The 20,795-nt window shown below is 44.4% G+C and overlaps 1 protein-coding gene across 1 annotated transcript in view; it reads left to right on the forward strand.

Moving 5' to 3' along the window:
* The window catches only part of SCD5 (stearoyl-CoA desaturase 5), a 161,345-nt gene extending 141,418 nt beyond the window's left edge, over window positions 1-19,927 (forward strand). Inside the window, exons 4-5 of the mRNA XM_029235960.1 lie at window positions 14,389-14,621; window positions 18,440-19,927. Of these exons, the coding sequence (XP_029091793.1) occupies window positions 14,389-14,621; window positions 18,440-18,630 (424 nt within the window). The 3' untranslated portion in view covers window positions 18,631-19,927. The remainder of the gene's footprint in view (window positions 1-14,388; window positions 14,622-18,439) is intronic.
* Window positions 19,928-20,795: the final 868 nt, after the last annotated feature.

Below are 20,795 nucleotides of genomic sequence, written 5' to 3' on the forward strand. Positions count from 1 at the left end.
TGTAAAACTTTTAGAGGAAAACATAGGAAAAACACTCTTTGACATAAACCACAGGAAGATCTCTTTTGACCCACCTCCTAGAGTAACAGAAATAAAAACAAAAATAAACAAATGGGACTTAATTAAACTTAAAAGCTTTTGCACAACAAAGGAAACCATAAACAAGATGAAAAGACAACCCTCAGAATGGGAGAAAATATTTGCAAATGAAGCAACTGACAAAGGATTAATCTCCAAAATATACAAATAGCTCATGGAGCTCAATATCAAAAAAACAAACAGCCCAATTAAAAAGTGGGCGGCAGACCTAAATAGACATTTCACCAAAGAAGACAAACAGATTGCGAAGAGGCACATGAAAAGATGTTCAACATCACTAATTATTAGAGAAATGCAAATCAAAACTACAATGAGGTATCACCTCACACCGGTCAGAATGGCCATCACCAAAAAATCTACAAACAATAAATGCTGGAGAGGGTGTGGAGAAAAGGGAACCCTTCTGCACTGTTGGTGGGAACGTAAATTGATACAGCAACTATGGAGCCAGTATGGAGTTTCCTTAAAAAACTAAAAATAGAACTACCATATGACCCAGCAATCCCACTACTGGGTGTATACCCTGAGAAAACCATAATTCAAAAGGATACATGTACCCCAATGTTCATTGCAGCACTATTTACAATAGCCAGGCCATGGAAATAACCTAAATGTCCATCGATAGATGAATGAATAAAGAAGATGTGGCATATATATACAATGGAATATTACTCAGCCATAAAAAGGAATGAAATTGGGTCATTTCACATAGAGATGTGGATGGACCCAGAGTCTGTTATACAGAGTGAAGTAAGCCAGAAAGAGAAAAACAAATATCCTATTAACACATATATGTGGAATCTAGAAAAATGGTACAGATAAACCTATTTGTAGGGCAGGAATAGAGACATAGACATTGAGAACAGACATGTGGACACAGCGGGGGAAGGGGAGGGTGGGACGAATTGGGAGATTAAGTTTGACATAAATACACTACCATGTGTAAAAATAGATAGCTAGTGAGAACCTGCTGTATAGCACAGGGAGCTCAGCTTGGTGCTCTGTGATGACCTAGATGGGCAGGATGGGGTGGGGGATGGGAAGGAGGCCCAAGAGGGAGAGGATATAGGTATACACATAGCTTACTCACTTCATTGTACAGCAGAAACTAACACAACATTGTAAAGCAATTTTACTCCAATAAATAAAAACACTGAAAATAAAAAGTCATTATAAAACAAAGAAAAAAAAAGTTCAGCTCTTTGGTTTTCAAACCCTTGGCAGATTAAGAGGAATGAGTTAGAAGGAGACAGAGAAGCCACTGAAGGTGGGAAAACTAACAGAGGTAGCAGCTTATCCGCGTGTCTGAAAATAAAGGTGGAATCAGCAAAATTTAATACGTAAACATAAGAAGTCAGTTCTTATAGTGACTGAGTCATACAGTGAATCACTTAGTCAAGGCCAAGAGCTATTTATGCCTCAACAGAGCTATTTATGCCTCAACAGACCCTGTGGGCCGAACAGAGTCTAAAGCTCACACTTATTTGTATCAGACACCCATTAGGCAACATTGCAGACTGTCTGGACCTTCTTTGTCCTGGGGCTGTGGCCACTCATTCTCTGCAGTTCTCTGCACTCCAACTGGTTTCACGTAGGTTCATCCCGACAGCACCCTCCTCACGCCTGTGCCTCCTGCCTTGGGGCGTTTCTGTTGGTGCTGGAGCCTGTGACACCTCTCAGCACCCACGCTCACAATCCCGAAGTTTGTGTGTGGTAGTGGTGGGGATGCGGGCAATGCACAGGGGAGCTGGTAGATGCACTCTTCCTTTCCTCCTCCCAGAGGCAATGTTCTGAGGCTCCATCACCCAAATGGCCTCTTGGAAGATGGCCCCACCAGTGTGAGGGATCAAGCCGGGGCCAGCTGAGTAACACACTCTCCTATTGGCCCCCCGATCTTCCCTGCTTTCCACATCCTGTTTCCCAGGGACTCAGCCCTCTTTATAAAATAATATCGTAGAACCTTCTGCCTTAAGCCTTCCTTTCAAGAAACCCAGGCTAAGACACTCATCACCATCATGGAAAGTCAAGTTATTTCCATAAACTCTCATTAAGAAGGACCAAAAATGGATAATGATTTCCACATAATATTTCTTTATTTGGCCCACAGAAATTTCCATTGTTTTTAATGGGGTATAATTGACACATTATATTAGTTTCAGGTGTACAACATAATGGTTCAATATTTGTAAATATTACAAAATGATCACTGCAAAAAGTCCAGTTAACATGTATCACCATACATAGTTACAAATCTTTTTCTTGTGATGAGAACTTTCAAGATCCATTCTCCTAGGTACTCTCAAGTATGCAACACAGGTACACAACACAGTATTATTAACTATCGTCACCATTCGGTATATTACCTCCCCAGGACTTATTCATTTTGTAACTGGAAATGTGTACCTTTTGACCCCTTTCATGCAGAAATTTCCATTTTGATTCAATGAAATGTGTCCATCTTTTCCTTTGCCACATACAATTTAAAAGAAAGTTGGGGTAATTGAACATTTGTACTCCCAGCTAGCAGGAAAACTCAGCTGTCTAAAATGGTTGTCTTCTTGAGTCTTGACAGCACAGTTGTACTGAAGGGATGTTGAATAATGCAATAAGCACAGGTGAGAGGAGATTTATCAGGGTAGGCTTTCTGAAGGAAATCAGTCTTGAGCTGAGTTTTGAAGGTCTGGGGAGCTTTGAAAAGACAGTGCAGCTTGAATTTAGGAATGGAACCCATGGGCTACAAAGCATGCATTGTGCACAAGGGCCATTCCTCTTACATGCGAAATGAAGAAACTGTGTTAGGTCAGCCTGTTCATTTTCGCCCTCAACAAGGAAAATGGTCAGCCTACCTGATCAATTCAGCTGCAGCAGTTCATAATTATTACGAAAGTGACCAAAATGACTCCACTGGCTCCTTTTCTGCACAGAGACTGGCTGCTGGTGAGCAGCTTATCATTGATAGAGTTTTGGAATTAACAAAAAAAAAACAACCCAATTAATTTTGTCCCCCCTTGGGTAGGGGAGGAGGGTTGTAGTCTGTCACTTGGTGATTGTCCTTTCAGCACAGGAGCCACATGTGAGCACACACACACACACTGCTATCTACACATGCACACACTGCTATCTACTGTCACTAATTCTTTTAAAATTTTTACTGCTGAAAAAACGGAGGACAATCTCATTTTTAAAAGGACCACTCCAGGGACTTCCCTGGTGGCAGAGTGGTTAAGAATCTGCCTGCCAATGCAGGAGACACGGGTTTGAGCCCTTGTCCGGGAAGATCCCACATGCCGCGAAGGAACTAAGCCTGTGAGCCACAACTACTGAACCTGAGCTCTAGAACCCACGAGCCACAACTACTGAGCCCATATGCTACAACTACTGAAGCCTGTGCACCTAGAGCCCATGCTCCGCAACAAGAGAAGCCACTGTAATGAGAAGCCCACGCACCGCAACAAAGGGTAGCCCCCGCTCGCCGCAACCAGAGAAAGCCCGCGCACAGCAACAAAGACCCAACGCAGCCAAAAATAATTAATTAATTAATTAATTTAAAAAAATAAAAAGGACCACTCTCTAAAAAAATAGAAGGACCACCCTTTAAATTGAATTAAATTTTTCTTACTTAAATCTTAGGCCAGATCCTAAAGGAAACAGAAAATCAAAGTTAAACAACAGCATCATCAAAGAAAAAAGTAGTTACCTTACTAATATATTGGGCTTTCATTCTTTGGGAATTGACTGTCTCTTTGAGAATCTGATGAAAGCTATGGACTTTGAACCCCAGAAAAATGGGAATACACAGAAGAGTTTGCATACAACTTCATGGATCCCAGATTAGGGAAAATGGTTATGTTCTCTCCTGTGATGCTCAGTTTATCTCAGATAGAGTCAAGGTGGAATGCAGTTTTAAGTGTGAAGTTTTAAGAGAGAAAGTGGACATGCAGTGACTTTGTTTAAAAATTATTTTGTAAATGATTGTATTTGTTCATTTTAGTCATCCTATCCTGCATATCATCAGGAGTTAGTCTGTCGTTCCTATAACTTACTGAGAACGATTGATAACTAATCAGGAAGGGAGGGAGAAGAATGGGAGGGAGGACGGGCAGACAAAGAATCCTCAAGAGAGACCCAGAATGACATCCAGTCAAATAAACTTAAATTTCTGGAGAGGACTAGAGAAGCTCTAAATATCAAACAATTACAAAGGTGAACTGACGCAATTGCTTTGGCCAAAGACAGATGGATGCTCATCATGCAAGTCAACAATTCAGCTACTTACTGGGCACCTGCTGAGTTAACCAGCATTTTGTGTTCAAGGAACTACGAATGATGTGAATTAGATCAAGACAAATCCTGTCCTCAAAGAACTTGTCCTGTGCATATTATGATAGAATCAAAGCTTTGAAAAGGGAAAAGTCCTTTTAACCTTCCTTACACGATCTTAGCAATCAATGTATGCCTGGGCATTTTTCTTCAAGTACTTCATTGTTAATGAGGTAGGAATAATGCTCTTTTATGCTAAAATTCTGGAATGATTATGTTTATCTTTTGAACCGCTGCCTAGTGAATTCATGCAAGCTGTTTGTACAAAGACAGATTAAACTCAAGTAGATGGATGCAGCTAACCTCCACATTCAGACCTCAAAAGCGAATAAAGCTGAAGTCTGAGAGAAAATATAAATATGTCTTTTTTTCCCCACGCATTGCAAGTTTCCGAAGGAGATGCTTTCATGGAGCAGCCGTTTGCCATCTCTGGTTCTTCCGTGGAAGAAATTATCCAGAAGATGAGGATTATGCATTTAGATAGTCTAATTAAAGATTTTCTTCTACAGGAATGCTTATCATGAAGTAGCACAGGGGAAGTGATGTCAAGACTAATTGAGGGTCAAAGACAAATCTGGAGTGATTAAGATTTTCTGAGAGTACTTCAAATGCGGCCATCGTGAACACTTTCACTTAAAGACACTGAAGCACCGGAGAGGCAGACTCAAGGACACAGCCGCAAAGCCTGTTTTCAACTGAAACAATTCAAAGAATCTGGAAGATTTTCTGAAAAACTCCAAAGAGCTTCCGTATCAGCGGGCTTCCATCTTCAGATCTGCATCCAAACGAATCACATATTCTACCTCCTGTGGGTGATAACAGAGGAGACAAAAGAAGAAGGAGAGAATGGTCCATGCATTTACAAGCTGCCGGGGCGGATCATCTGTCCTCTAAATTAATGTTTATGGTAAGCACCCAGATAATTTTGGCTGGTCCCCTACAAGATGCAAAAACTGTAGGGAAGATGAATTTCTGGCTCGGCTGTAAGTGAAATCACAAAACCAAACATATTTAATCAAGATGCTAGTGACAGCTCATCGCTCATCATTACGATACATTTGTGGGCTATCATTTCCCTCTCACCCATTGTATTTGCTTCTTTTCACACTTCCTGAGGCTAGCCCTGCTTGGAAGTTGGCAGGTCATTTCCCCTTCCTTCATACTCTAATCGATTTCACTCTCAAGATCTCACACACCAGCAGCTCCGGACTGCTGTGCTTAGGGTTAGTTAGTCAAGCAACAGGAAATGCTTGCAGACAGAGAACAGCAATTTCTTTTTCATCTAAAGAAAAATGAGAGTTTTAATATGCTTATCACACCCAGGTTTGAAATATATATATATTTCATATATATATGAAATCCCAAATTCTTTCTTCTCCATAGAACAAACTTTTGGTCTCAAGCCTGTCTTTAATGTTTCATGTGATCCAGTTTATTGGAATAAGCATATTCTTCAAAGCATTGAAAGGTTGGGGCCCATGTCAATATCTGTGTCCTCTAATCAAAGCTTACTTGGATGGGGGCATGGCGTGATGGCATTTGATTGTGTGAAAATGGACTTCTTATCTTCATCTAAATGCTGAAAACCATCTTCCCACTGTGGTGTTGGTATCATGAGGAATTGTGAGGTGGGAATTGGAAGGTTTCCAACACCCTATTCTTATAAGCTGTCACCTTAAAGCTCTAGGAAACTGCTCCAGAGTTACCTGTAAGGTGAGCTTGAGTGCTTTGGCTTTTGTGATTTTGGCTTAAACATGTGGATCTCTGGTTTCAAATCTGTAAAGGAGAGCTACACTTCCCTGGGTCGTTCTCAGGTTCATACCGCCCCTTCTCTCTTTCTTTACCCCTTTCTTTTTCTTTCTCGCTTGATAATTTTAGGAGGCTTCTTCTATCTCCTATCTTTCCTATCAGATAACTCCCATCTGAGTGTTCACAGAAAGGAAGAAGCCACTTACATTCCAAACTAGGACCAAACCTGTTAGACTGGCTGTTAACCTTAAATACTGCCAAAAATTTACCATATTTGGCAGCTCAGAGAATAACCTAGCAGCGCATGCTCAGAAATCATTCATTTAAACTGGAGGTAGGTAGCCTCACAGTGAAACCTGTTGGAAGCTGGGGGTTGGGTCGCAATGAGCACGAATGTCTTTCTTCAAGGTGTTGACTTTTATATACACAATTAAAAGCAGGTGGAACGTTCATTGTGCAGTTTGTGGGGTTTTTGTTTGTTTGTTTGTTTTGGGAAACCTTGGCATCTTATCTCTCATACTCTGAGCCCTACTGAAGTCACTGTAGTGTTTTTATTTTCCTGAGAACTCATCACTGACTAACCATTCAGAAAAAAGAAAAAAGGATCATTCATGTAATCATTCCACAAATATTTAGGAGTGCCTGCTATGTGCGAGTCTCTGTGCTAGACTCTGAAGAGTCTGGCTTTCTGCTGGACTCTGCAGGCCCTGCAGTAGATCCATGTGGCAAGACAGGTTACCCAGAAGCTGCCTCCAAGATGGATGTTACATTGTAGAAACTTTACTGGAGAGTACTGGAAGGGTCATTGGGGTCAACACCTGTGGAAGAAGGGACCGAAACAGGATTGAGCAAGGGAAGAAGCTGAGCCTCAACTGATCTCAGTGGAGGCTTCAGCCAACCCTGTAGGGGCTCTGAAGTGGAGATGACTTTCAGAGTCATGGTGAGTTGGGGCAATGGGACCCGGCCTGGGTAGTGGACTACTGCCCTTATAGGTCAGTCACTGGATGGGGTTGTTGGGAGAGGACATGACCTAGGGCAAGGCAGAGGCAGCACTGCCATCCACTGGGAGATGAAGCCCTCTGATCCTGAGAGGAGATCTGGATGGCACATCACAGTGTCTACTACGTTATACCAGAAGGCTTTCAGCTACCCCACAGGAGATCTTGACCCGCCTGGCTTGTCTCAGACTAAGATCTCAGGGATAAAGCCACTCTAGGGTTGGTTAGTTTTGTGGCTCAACAGCATATTCAAGAGCCTTTCCATCTTTCTGCTCCGTCAGCCTAAGGGGTCTACTTTTTTCTGAGCCTTCTTCCTGTCATAGTCACGCATGGCTGGAGCAGGGCCAGGAGTCACTGTGAAAAAAGAGATGCCATCTTTGCCTCTGAGCTCTTTCTGTTATCAAGGAAAATATTCCTTCATCTCTCTCTCTCTCTTTTTTTATTGCCGTGAAATATACACAACATAGTATTTATCGTTTTAACCACTCATAAGTGTACATTTCTGTGGCATTAAGTATATTCACAATGTTGTATAACTATCACCACTATCTATACCCAAACTTTTTCATCATTCCCCAAAAAACTCTATACCCATTAAGCAATAACTTCCTTCTTCCTTTCCCCTTCCCTCCAGTTCCTGTGACTTCTAGTCTACTTTCCCTTTCTATGAATTCGCCTATTCTAGGTTCCTCATATGAGTGGAATCATAAAAATATTTGTCCTTCTGTGCCTGGTTTATTTCATTAAGCATGTTTTCAAGTTTCATCCATGTTGTAACATATATCAAAAATTTGTTCCTCTTTATGGCTGAATAATGTTCCATAGTATGGATAGACAGCATTTTGTTTATCCATTCATCCATTAATGGACACTTGGGTTGTTTCCACATTTCGGCTATTGTGAATAACGTTTCTGTGAACATTGGTGTGCTGATACCTGTTTAAGTCCCTGCCTTCCAGCTGTCTGAACAGACACATAGGAGTGGAATTGCTGGATGTTTCACCTTCTGAGAAACTGCTTTATGCAGCAGCTGCGCCACTTTACCTTCCCACCAGTGATGCTAAGGCTTCCGATTTCCCTACATCTTCACTAACACTTGTTATCTCCCTTTCAAAAAATTGTAGCCATCCTTTCCCTCATACCTTATTGGCCGCTATTGCCCAATTCCCAAATTTATTATTGGCAAAGTGAATGAGATCAACGTTGACTGCCTGAAACCAACCAGGACCCATGTCCCCAGAGGACATGGCTGCAGGGAGGACAGTTGGGTATCTGAACAATATCAGGGCATTTCAGCAGGAAAGAGAGGGTGGGGTGGATTATAGGGAGGCCATGATCAATGTTTGCAATGGAGAGGCTTTAAAACTATCAGTGCCCAGGCCACAAATTTGGATTCATTTGGATTCTGTTGGTCTACAGTGAGTTCCCAACATCAGTCGTTTTTAAATGTTCACCCAGTTGATTCTAATGTGCAGTTAGGGTTGAGGCCACTGGTCTAGCAGGTGAGACTGCCCGCTAAGCCAGCAAGTATTTAGGAATACTGAGAGTTGAGAAGTACAACATGCCGAGGCACCTTGCCTGGTCCAAGGGGACCATGGAAATTCCCCAAGAGGGAAGAACATTTAGACTGATAACTGAAAAAGTCAAGTCAGCCAGGCTTGGGGAAGAGTGTCATAGAGACAGGGACAGAAAGAAGGTGGTGCCCAAGGAATGGGAAGAAGCTCAGTCTAGCTGGAGTGGACAACGTGTCTATTTCTCACCTTGAGGAGACAGTATTTTTACTTAAAGATGTGCAATTCATGAGGCAACAGCTAGATTACCCACTCCAACCCAGTTTACCTCTCCCCTATGACCTTTTCCTGGTAAGCTGAGTAACTGGCAGGTTATACTTAGAGGGAGCAGACAATTAGGTTTAAGAACTGAATTTGAAGCCTGCCTATGTTCTGCACAGCCAGTGCGGCCTTGGAGAAGTCTCATGACCTCTTTGGATCTCGGTAAATGTCCTACAAAGGTGAGGTTATGGGCTTCCCTGGTGGCACAATGGTTGAGAGTCCGCCTGCCGATGCAGGGGACACGGATTCGTGCCCCGGTCCGGGAAGATACCACATGCCGCGGAGCGGCTGGGCCCGTGAGCCATGGCCGCTGAGCCTGCGCGTCCGGAGCCTGTGCTCCGCAACGGGAGAGGCCACAACAGTGAGAGGCCCGTGTACCGCAAAAAAAAAAAAGATGAGGTTATAAAAAGTATCTCATAGGACTATTGTGGAACTCAAACGAGAAAATACATATATGTATATATGTGAGTGGCATGCATTCATATACTGATGCATTCCAAATATCTCTTCCCATCAAAACCTATCTCTAGATAACTTCTGAACTCCAGACCTGTCTGGTGAGCTGCGCATTTGACATTGCCCCTTGAATGTCTAATGGGCATCTGCCACTTGACATGTCTAAGACTGAGCTCCTCCATCCTTCCCCATATCAGCTAACGGCATCTCCATCCTTGGTGTCACCCTTGATTCCTTTCTCTCCAACATCCAGTCTGTTAACAAGTCCTGTCACTCTACTTTCAAAATATATCCAGAATTTGACTGTTTCTCACACCTGCCACCACTATCCTGGTTCAAGCCAATGCCCTCTCTTGGCTAGGCTTTGTAGCAGCCTCCTAATTGCCTCCTTGCTTCTGCCCACCCCTGCAGTCCCTTCTCCACACAACACTCAGAATGATAAGTCCAATCACAGCACTCCTTTAATCAAAACCTGACCAGGGCTCCATCTCAGTCAAAGTGAAGGGTGAAACCCTATGATGACCTACAAGCCCTTCCATGATGTGGTCCATCATTATTCTGTTATCTCCTACAGTTCTTCCCTTTGTTCATCTGCTCCAGCCCCAATGCTCCTGCTCTTCCCAGAATGTGCCAGGAACACTCCTGCCTCAGGGCCTTTGCACTTGTGGTTTCCTCTGCCTGGAATCCTCTGTCCTATTTAGCCACACGTCTAACTTCTCACTTCCATCAAGTCTTTACTTAAAAGCTACAGTGTGAGGAAGTCCTTCCCTAGACATCCTATTTAAAATTTCAACACCTGCCCTTGATGTCATATTCTCCTTCTTTGCTTTATTTTTTCTTTAGTATTTACCAATAGCATGCTCTATATTTTATTTATTTATATTGTTTATTAGCTTTCTTTCCTACCAGAGTATATATATATGCTTATGAGGAGATATATATATAAAATCTCCCTACCAAAATACCCCTGCTCCCCAAAGGCAGGGATTTTTGTTTTGTACACTTTATATCTCCAATGCTAGGACAGTACCTGGCACATAGTAGGCACTCAATAAATTTGTCAGTACCGCATTTTACAAAAGAGAAACCGGAGGTTCACTGTGATTAAATAGTTTACTCAAGATCACACAGAAAGACAGTGGCAGAGTTGGGTAGTTAACCGTTCTATGGTGCTTTACAACATAAGAAGCCCATTTAGCAAAAAGAGCAGCATCAGTGGCCTCTCTCCAGTCTTCCTCCCCACCACCAGCTAAAGAAAGAAAACATTTCAATGAGGAAGGATTAGGGGTGGAGACTTCGTGGTGTTGCCCTGTGGACCCTTGGCTAGGGCGCCCAGATTTGAGTGTTCTTAAGCAAGGAAGTAGGGGAGCCATCTCAGCACTTGTTCTGAGGCAAGAAGGCCAGTGACTGTAATTAAACGAAGACAAGGGGGAAGGGGTACTCGGCTGCACAGGAAGATATGCTGAGTCCATTTGAAATGGTTGGGGAGATTTTTTTACACAGTTATCACCATCAAGCCCTGTCTCACTGGCAATGCCACCCAGACTCACTGTGCCGCCTAAAAATTCCTTCCTCTTCCATCCATCGCATTGAATACACAAAGAGAAATCCTAGCAGAATACAGGCCGAGCAGTCAGAGAGCACCCCTATAGTTAGATCTGCTAAAGCTTTGTTGGAATGAGGGCAGTGATTTTTAAAGAGCATCTTGTTTTGAGGAAGAGAGAATTTGGTAGGACAGTGGTTGTGTTAGCAGGCAAGGCCTTTTTCGCCTCCCACTTGGGAAGCCCCATTGCTGGCCCTCTCCCTCCATGGGGACCCAGCCCCCTCTGGGAAGTGGAGCTTTTAGAACCAGAGCCCAGGCAGGCAGAAGGCTTCCCTAACAGTTCAGAAGGTGGAAGCAGTGGCAGGGCATGAGTGGAAGCCAAAGCCTGCAGGCTGCAGTCAAACCAGAGGCGGCGGATTCCATAGGGTCGGGGCAGAGCAGAGTCAGAGCAAGGGCCGGGGGAACCATGGCCCCTCTGAGCTACAGCATCCTCATTGCCAGAGTGCGTCCATCCTGAGTCTGCGGTGAAGAGTAAGTGAGAGAAAGCCTATGGCATGCTTAGCCCGGCATCCAGCACCGAGCTAGCTGTCAGCATGTGATTTCTGTCTCCTTTCCAGGGGCAAAATGAGGACTAACAGAGGCTCTTTGCAAAGGTACTGGGTTGCAGCCCAGAGAGTGGAGGAAGAGAAGGAAGCACTTAAGTTGCAGAATGCCTCTGTGGGCAACGTTCAGCTGCTTCCTGTGCTCCTTAGAGGTGCCCTCGAGGAGCAGCCGCAGCAGGCCGTCGCCTCTGGGCTTCCCTTCAGAGCCTCTGCCTCTTCACAGGCACTCACACCAGTTCCCAGGGCCCTTGGTCCGGGCCCGTGTGCTTCACCCAGATCCCCTCTTCAGCTGATGTCCCCAACCCTGGCTGCTGCCCGTTCTAGGGCTTGCCCTTGCCCACATGTTCACCCAGCCCAGGAGGCACCCTGAGGCCAGTGGCGGACGATGAGGTGATACCTTACAATTTGGGACAGCTCTAAAAGAGCGATCCGGCTCTACTGGATCTGCTGGAGCTCACTGTGGGTGAGCTTCTGCCTGGGCCCATCCTGCCTGCCTCCCTTCCTTGTAAGCATCTCCCAAAAACACGCTCCAAAAGCCTTCTGCGCGGGACTCCTGGGAGCCCAACCTCAGGCCACCAGTCCCTCCACTGTCTGTTGTCTTTGCCCCTCCAACCACACCCTCTCCTCTGACCTCCTGGGCACCCTCCTTCCACTAAAATGCAGTCATATTGTATGCCAACGACTGGAAAATGGGTGTTGAGGGGTTAATATGTTGCCCAATAAAAACAGTGATAATTATATGGGAACCAACCTTCACATGCAGCTAGCAATCTGCAAAGCACACTTACATACATGATTTTTTTTTTTTTTTTGCGGTACGTGGGCCTCTCACCGTTGTGGCCTCTCCCGTTGTGGAGCACAGGCTCCGGACACGCAGGCTCAGCGGCCATGGCCCACGGGCCCAGCCGCTCCGCGGCATGTGGGATCTTCCCGGACCGGGGCACGAACCCTCGTCCCCTGCATCGGCAGGCGGACTCTCAACCACTGCACCACCAGGGAAGCCCCTACATACACGATTTTATTTGCAAAGCAGAATAGCATGATAGTCTCCGAAGTGCTTCTGCCTGGACTTGAATCTTGGTCCTACTACTTATTAGTCTTGTAACCTTGGCCCATCTACATAACCTTTCCAGTGCTCAATTTCCCCATCTGTAAAATGAGGCTATTAATGGTCCCCTCCTCCTAAAGTTTTTGTTAGAATTAAATGAGCCAGTACATGGACAGTTTTCGGAATAGCCATGACACATAGTAAGCACATAGTATGCATTAGTTATCAGTATTTGATCCTCGCAAGAACCCCAGGAGGTGTTATAGTTACTGCCTGTGTTGGACACCTCTCATGCACACCTCGTACTCTCAGCCCACCTTTTCACTCCAGCTGCTCCTGCAGCCACCTGGTGGCACCTTGCTCAGCTGTACTGCTTATTTCTTACTTCCTGCCCTGACTTCTCTGCCACCATCACTTGAGATGCCCGTGGACCACACTCAGCCATTCTGACCCAAGCAAACTTGGAAGTGTGAGAGAGCTGACATCCCATGGGGACCCTTGGACCAAGGAAGAGTTGGAGCCAATGGGAAAACAGTGCCTTCTCTCATTCTTTGAGAGAATAATTCTGAGGTATAATGTGTCCCATCAAGGTCCAAGTTCAGTTGCCTGTAGCAGTGGGCACCCCCATCTTGACTTTCCCTCCTTTCATTTCCCACTTCCCAGCTGCCTATTCCTGTTACTTGAGCTCACTTTCCCCAATAAACGACCAACATAGAAGCCCTTGCCTCATGCTCTGCTTTGGGGAACCATCTAGCTGTGAACAAGAGAAGAGTGAAAGAATAAAAAGAGGCTTGTTTTGCATCCAGAATCAGATCTGGGCTCAAGGCCAAAGCCTTCCACCTCCCTAGTCTCATTTCCTCACGCTGTGCTCCCTCCAAGTTCATACATGTGCATCTTAACAGAGGCCTCCCAGAAGCTTGGTCGCTTGAAGGCAGGTCAGGGAGGAATCAGCTATGAACGGGCAGCTTTGGACATTTTCATTTCAGAGCCCCTTTCCTGTCCCTACTTAGAGCTGGTCCTACACAGCTGGAGGTTTCACCTGACTGGGGCCTGGGGCAGAGACTGTGTCAAATTTGTCTCTGTACCTCTAGTACTCAGGGCCTGGCCTACAGGAGGTGCTCAGGGAACGTTTGCTGGATGAACAGACCCAGGAATCCAACTATTGATGGTTTCTTTATAATTTTTACTTTTTATGTGGCTGTGCCTGTTCCTATACTTAGTTTATTTTTAGCTGGTTTGGAATGTAATCTCAGAGGGACAGAGAACATTTTAGGGAAGGGGTTGTTTACCTTTTACCAAGCTAAGTTAGTACAGAATCATGTGCCAGAAAATTATTCAAGGAATACAGGATATTTCTTGAAATTATTGAAAAAAACCTGATTGTCAGGTTGAATGACTGATGGAAGAAAGAAAAGCTGTTAAAAAGCTGTCCTCCTGCGGCTTGGAGGACAAATGCAGCTTTAAGATGCATGGGTTTCATGATTTTATATTGAAATTCTGAAGTATGCTGTGGGTCCTTCCACTCCCTATAGCTTCTACCTGTCCTAATCCTCAAATTTGTGTTACCTGCCTAGCCCTTGTAGGTATCTGGGTTTGTGACCCCCATACAGAGTGACACACAACAGGGCACAAGAGCTGAAGGAGTTGAGCAGTGCCACTGCTGACTTTCCCTGCAGCTTACTCACCTATCCCCGCCACCATCAACAGGTGCCCAACGATAGCATGACATCCTGCCTTCCAGGTACTACAAGATCAGCGTGGTGCTCATGTGCTTCATGGTCCCCACACTGGTGCCCTGGTGCATCTGGGGAGAGAGTCTGTGGAATTCCTACTTCCTGGCCTCCATCCTCCGCTACACCATCTCACTCAATGTCACCTGGCTGGTCAACAGTGTCGCCCACATGTACGGAAACCGGCCCTATGACAAGAACATCAGCCCTCGGCAGAACCCGCTCGTCACCCTGGGTGCCATCGGTGAGTATGGGGTGGGAGCCGGTGGGGGGAGTGGCAGTTCAGATCTTCTAGGCTTCTCAGTGGTTTTGTGGAATCTGTAAAGAGAGGCAATGGGGTGGAGGAAACTGGGATGAACTTGGGCTTTGGCCTTAGAATCCGAGCCACTTACTCTCTGATTTGCAGTTTTCTTACCTGTGAAATGGGAACGGGAATGCCGGCTTCATCGGGGTGTTATGAGAATTAACTAAGATACTGTGCATAAACTGCTTAGCACAGTGCCTGGCACATAGTAGGCGATCAACAATTAGTAGCTATTTATTTTTACCATGGAAAAGTTCCTAAAGGAGGAGTAGCAGTTGATGTCTCTCTCAAACTGCCCTGACCGCTATAGCCTCAGCTGTCCATCGTTTGGCTGACCTTAAACATAAATTAATTAATTAAAAGGCCTGCAAACAGAGGGATGGGGAGAATCGGGACCTTGGCATCTCGCGGTACCACAGAATGGTTAAGAGCAAGGCTTCTGGAGCCTGACAGGTTTGGTTGAGTCTTGGTTGCTCCACCTACTCTCTGGGCAAGTTATCTAGCTCCTCCATACCACGTGTTCTCATCTGTAAAATGGGGATAACATATAGTAGCATTGACCTCCGCCTGGGGTCGCCGGAGGGTTAGATGAGTTAATACATACTGTTTGCAGCAGTGCTTAGCAGAAAACAAGCCTTCGGGGATGTTGTTTTTCTTACTAGCCGTATGGTCTTAGGCAGGTTACTTGTCCCTTCTGTGCATTTCCATCCTCATTTTAAAATGGGGATAATCGGGCTTCCCTGGTGGCGCAGTGGTTGGGAGTCTGCCTGCCGATGCAGGGGACACAGGTTCGTGCCCCGGTCCGGGAAGATCCCACATGGCGCGGAGTGGCTGGGCCCGTGAGCCATGGCCGCTGAGCCTGCGCGTCCGGAGCCTGTACCCCGCAACGGGAGAGGCCACAACAGTGAGAGGCCTGCGTACCGCAAAAAAAAAAAAAAAAATGGGGATAATCATAGCAGATAGCTTAGCTATGTGAGGATTATAGGCATTAATACCCTTTGAAGAATTTAGCATGGTGGCTGGCACACAGTAAGTGATTAATAAATGATAGCTGTATCTTGATAGAAGCAACTCAGTCTCCTGGGTAACCTGAGCCTTGAGTACAGAGATCAAACCCAGGAAGGGAGTTTCCTGCTGTTAAGTTGAAACAGTCTCTGCATCCCTCTGCCATGGGTTTCTGCCATCATGGTGTTAGGGTCACCCATTTATTAAGACCCCAGGGATCTTGTGTTGACAAGAGCAATATAAGGTGGAATAAACACCAAATTTAGCTATGGGAATAACTGGATAAGCAGAGAGAAAAGTGTGAGTTTCCTGATCCCTCCTATTGTTTTCTCCTCCTCTCACTCTTCATCTTCTATAAGAATTGTAACGAGGGGAGCCACATCCAGTGGTAACTCTGAGAGCAGACGAGAGTGGGCACTCTGGGACTGTTACCATCTTACATAGGGGATGGTGGGCCAGGGAACCCAAAGAATGAGGCCATGACACAGGCCCTGAAGAACTGGGTGTTGGTTTGAAGCTTGTCCAGGTCAATACTGGACTCTCAAATCAGCTTTCTTGATAAAGGTCCTTGGAAGACTCTTATTACACCCACTGTATGATAGATGGGGGAATACATCCAGAGTTCTTAGAACAGTGCCTGTATCTGAAAATAGGGGAAAACTCTAGTACTCTAGTCTAGGAATGATGGGGTGGAGGGCCAGGTTAGAAAAGACCTAAATTAAACAGAAAATTGCAGACAACAGACTGATCCATCTGATATACTCATTGTAGAGCAGAATCTTTCAAATGTGGTCAATAGAAGAACTGTATGATGACCAGTAGCCACTTAAGAAGTAAAGGAGGAATCTGGCAGTTCCTTGAATGGTTAAAAATAGTTACTACGTGACCCAGCAACCCCACTCCTAGATTTATACCCAAGAGAAATGAAAATGTATGTCCACATAAAACCTTGCTTATGAGTGTTCATAGCAACATTATTTATTTATAACAGCTAAAATGTGTCCCTCAACTGATGAATGGATAAATACAATGTGGTATATCCATACAGTGGAGTACTCTTCAGCAATAAAAAGAAATGAAGTACTGATATCTGCTACAATCTTGAAAACATTATGCTATGTGAAAGAAGCCAGTCACAAAGGATTACATATTGTATGTTTTCATTTATATGAAATATTCAGAATAAGCCAATCTTATTGGCTTAGTATTAGTAAAAGTGAGAAACAGTATATGTATAAATATATGCAAATAAATATATACATAATATTGCTCATAATCTCTCTATATACATATATACAGAAACAGTAGGATATCTCTATCTATATAAATGTAGATGTATTCTGTTTGTGCATGTGTGTGTGTGTGTGTGTACGACGGGAGGGGGGCGTGGCGGGGAGCAAGCAAGAGAGAGAGAGAGAGAGAGATTGATTTTGAGGAATTGGTTCATGTGATTATGGAGGCTAAGTCCCACCATCTGCTGTCTGCAAGCGGGAGACCCAGGAAAGCCAGTGGTATAATTAAGTCTGAGTCTGAAGGCCTGAGAACCAGGGGAGCTGATGATGCAAATCCCAGTCAGAGGGCAGGAGAAGATGAGATAGACGTTCAATCAGTGAGTCAGGAAAATGGGAGCAAATTCCTCCTTCCTCCACCACTGATTCTATTCAGGCCCTTAAGGGACTGCTGATGCCCACTCACATTGAGGAGGACCATCTACATTACTGAGTCCACTGCTTCAAATGCTAATCTCATCCAGAAACGCCCTCACAGACACACCCGGAAATAAAGTTTAATCTGGGCACTCCTTGGCCAGTCAAGTTAACATGTAAAATTAGGGGCTTCCCTGGTGGTGCAGTGGTTGAGAGTCCGCCTGCCGATGCAGGGGACACGGGTTCGTGCCCTGGTCCGGGAAGATCCCACACACACACACACAAAAAAAATGTAAAATTAACCAACAGAGAAAGAAAGAAGGGCTGGAGGGAGGGGGGATGGTTAAGGGCCAACAGCTAAGGGGAGTGGGGTGTCTTTTTAGGTAATGAAAATGCTATAAAATTCATTGTGGTGATGCATGCACAGCTCAGTGAATACACCAAAAGCCATTAAATTGTATTCTTTACATGGGTGAATTGTATGGTAAATTATATCTCAATAAAGCTGTTTTTTAAAAAGAAAACAAAGAAAGAAGCTGTGAGACTTTTCCTGAAAACAGCTTAGTGGGGGGAAAAAGTAAGGGAGGAAAAGCTATTCACTGTGAGAGGCAGAATAATATATAGGCAGATTTTGGATATTTAAAGATCCAACTCCTTAATTCACTCACCTATCAGAATGATTATCATTTATCTCTTCCAAGCTCTTCCAGGAAAGAATGATATTTATCTCTTCCAAGCTCTTCCAGGAAGTCTTCCTTTAATTACTTCAATCCACAGAGGCTATTTTCCTTTTATGAACATAAAGCAAAATGATGATCTGTTATCAGCCATTTGGCATTTAGCTTAAGAAGTACAGCTCTGAAGTCGTGGGAGCATGTCACCAATCCACAGGGAAAATTACTCTTGATACTTTGTGCTGATTATTGTTATTTTTCTGTTCCTATTGAGATTGTCTAGCCAACTGAGTGAACGCTTCCTAAGGGCAGACAGCAAGTCTTCTGCTCCCCACTGGAGCCTGACACAGTGTCTTGTAATAAATGAGTGATTTTTAGAAAGCTCTACAGAGAGATGCTGATTGGGTTATTTCAAGCCCACTTTGTCTTCCAGGTGAAGGCTTCCATAACTACCATCACACCTTTCCCTTTGACTACTCTGCGAGTGAATTTGGCTTAAATTTCAACCCAACCACCTGGTTCATTGACTTCATGTGTTGGCTGGGACTGGCCACTGACCGCAAACGGGCAACCAAGCCGATGATCGAAGCCCGGAAAGCCAGAACTGGAGAGGGCAGCGCCTGACCCTGGAAGCGCTATCCACATCCGCTGTCAACGCCTCGGTTCATGGCCTTTGTTACTACAGTTCTCTTGTTCATTGGATCGTGGGAGGGGGTACAGGGTGGGGAGGGAACGGAGTCTATGCGGTTTGGGAATTTTTTGTTTGTCTCAAACTAATGTCAAGATACAACTCTCAATGAAAATAATTTTTTAAAAGTCAGTGTAACTATGATTTAACACTAGAACGTAGACATGTGATTTAATCGCTGTAGCTACAATATGTCAAACATACATCGTCATGTGCTTGTACGAGATGTTAACCCTGACAGGATGAAGGAATTTAATATTCTTTCAGTGTGATTCAGGAGAGCCTTGTTTTCTTTTTCTACCAGTTAACCCAACGTTATTTTTAAACAGGCTATCTGAAGGAGCAGAGAGGCAGGGTAGAAGACAAAAGAGAGGGTCTAAATAGTAAAGAATGTTTGTGTTTTGTAATTACTGTGTGTTTGTGTTTTGTTGTTTTTAAGGAAGAGAATTGAAAACGTAAAAAAATGACAGCACAGGAAATGGCTCTCTTATTTTTTTGCCCTGTTTCCAGCTTGTCAATGCTCCACTGTCTTTGCTTCAAGAGATCTGTTCACTGCTCAGCTAGTTTTGTGTCCCGAGCTGTACACCCAGCTGACCCTATAAGTCAGTGCCTGTTTTAAGTGTTTGATTTTGTTCTCTTTGCTATTGTCATTTTAAGGTGTATAACTCAGAAGTGCCAGACATCAAATTAAGCTCAAATGAGACTCTCATTTAAATGTTTAGACACCTAATTTATATTCTAATTGATCCCAGCCACTGATGCATGTACTTTACCTACTTCTGCTAAATAAGCATATTAATTTTCTACACCAGGCAATCAGATCTTAATAACCAATAGTTATCTAGAACTCAGTGTCTACAAATGTTTCACCTGCATGCAGCCTTCACTGAACTTGCAGCAAGACATAAAGTGACCATTATGTAGCTTCTGGATTTAAGAAAAATTTGTGTGTTAAGTTGCCTTGTAAAGAGCATGCCAAATTAATGGGACAGCGTTCCGCTTTGTGTTAGATGTTAGAGCAAAAGAAAGCCTTATAGTGTTGGCATCAGAGCACTTCGAACATAGTGCTTCAAAGATAGGGAAGATGTAGGGTTTAAATTTAAATTTTAAATTTTTGAAAAAGAGGTGATGCCAATAAGAAATTGTCATAATAAAGTACTTCATCCAGCAGGTGTTTTTGCCATTTATAATGTGTAAACTATGAGTGATTTACAATAAATGATTATGAATTCATTGGTGTTCTTGACCAGACACTTAAATCTTTTTTTTTTTTTTTAATTCGGCCGTGCCGCACGGCATGTAGGATCTTAGTTCCCCTACCAGGGATCAAACCCGCGCCCCCTGCAGTGGAAGTGTGAAGTCTTAACCACTGGATTGTCAGGGAAGTCCCCGACCAGATACTTATATCTTGTTGGAATGTCCCTCAAGGGTGCCTGATGCTTTATGATGATCACATACTTCACATTTGAGTTGGGCTCTGGGCTAACATCAGCCCCTAAGACCAGACCTTTCCTATCCCATCAGCATAACCAGAAGGAAAGTCAGCAAGTTTTATGTGGAATGCAGAACCCCCAGTGGTATCATTTCTCACTCACCAACACTGTTGCTTGTACTGCTTCCAGCTGACCAATGGGAACCCAACACCTACATGTCACTCAAAAGAGCATGAAGAATACTTTCCTCCCCAGAGCCCTGCCAGGCCCCCCAGCAGTGACCAGAGGAGGGGGAGATGGACTCAACTTTCACTCCAACCCCACCTCTCTCAGCTTTGCCCCTCCATGTGCTGCCTCACTCTTTGCCCATCTTTTGTCCCAAAGCAGCTGTGCCCCTGCCATCAGCTATAGACGTCTTAGCCTGTCTGCAGTTGAGCGGGAGTCCAGCCATCGGGGGGTGCCGGACCGGACTTCACTTGTAAGGACACTTACAAGGCATTTTTCAGCTGCTTTTGTGTTCTGGTCACAGATTGCTAAGACCTTGTATGGAGTGTTGGTAGAGTGTAGATGTATTCCAAGATGAGTTTGTGTCAGCCTGAACTAAAATGACCCTGACTGGGAAAGTTTCTGTGAACATTTGACCCCTAAAAGTACTAAACTTATTTGCT

The sequence above is a fragment of the Monodon monoceros genome, unplaced genomic scaffold (genome assembly GCF_005190385.1).
Source record: "Monodon monoceros isolate NGI ecotype Baffin Bay Population unplaced genomic scaffold, NGI_Narwhal_1 Super_Scaffold_20, whole genome shotgun sequence".
Taxonomy (NCBI): Eukaryota; Metazoa; Chordata; class Mammalia; order Artiodactyla; family Monodontidae; genus Monodon; species Monodon monoceros.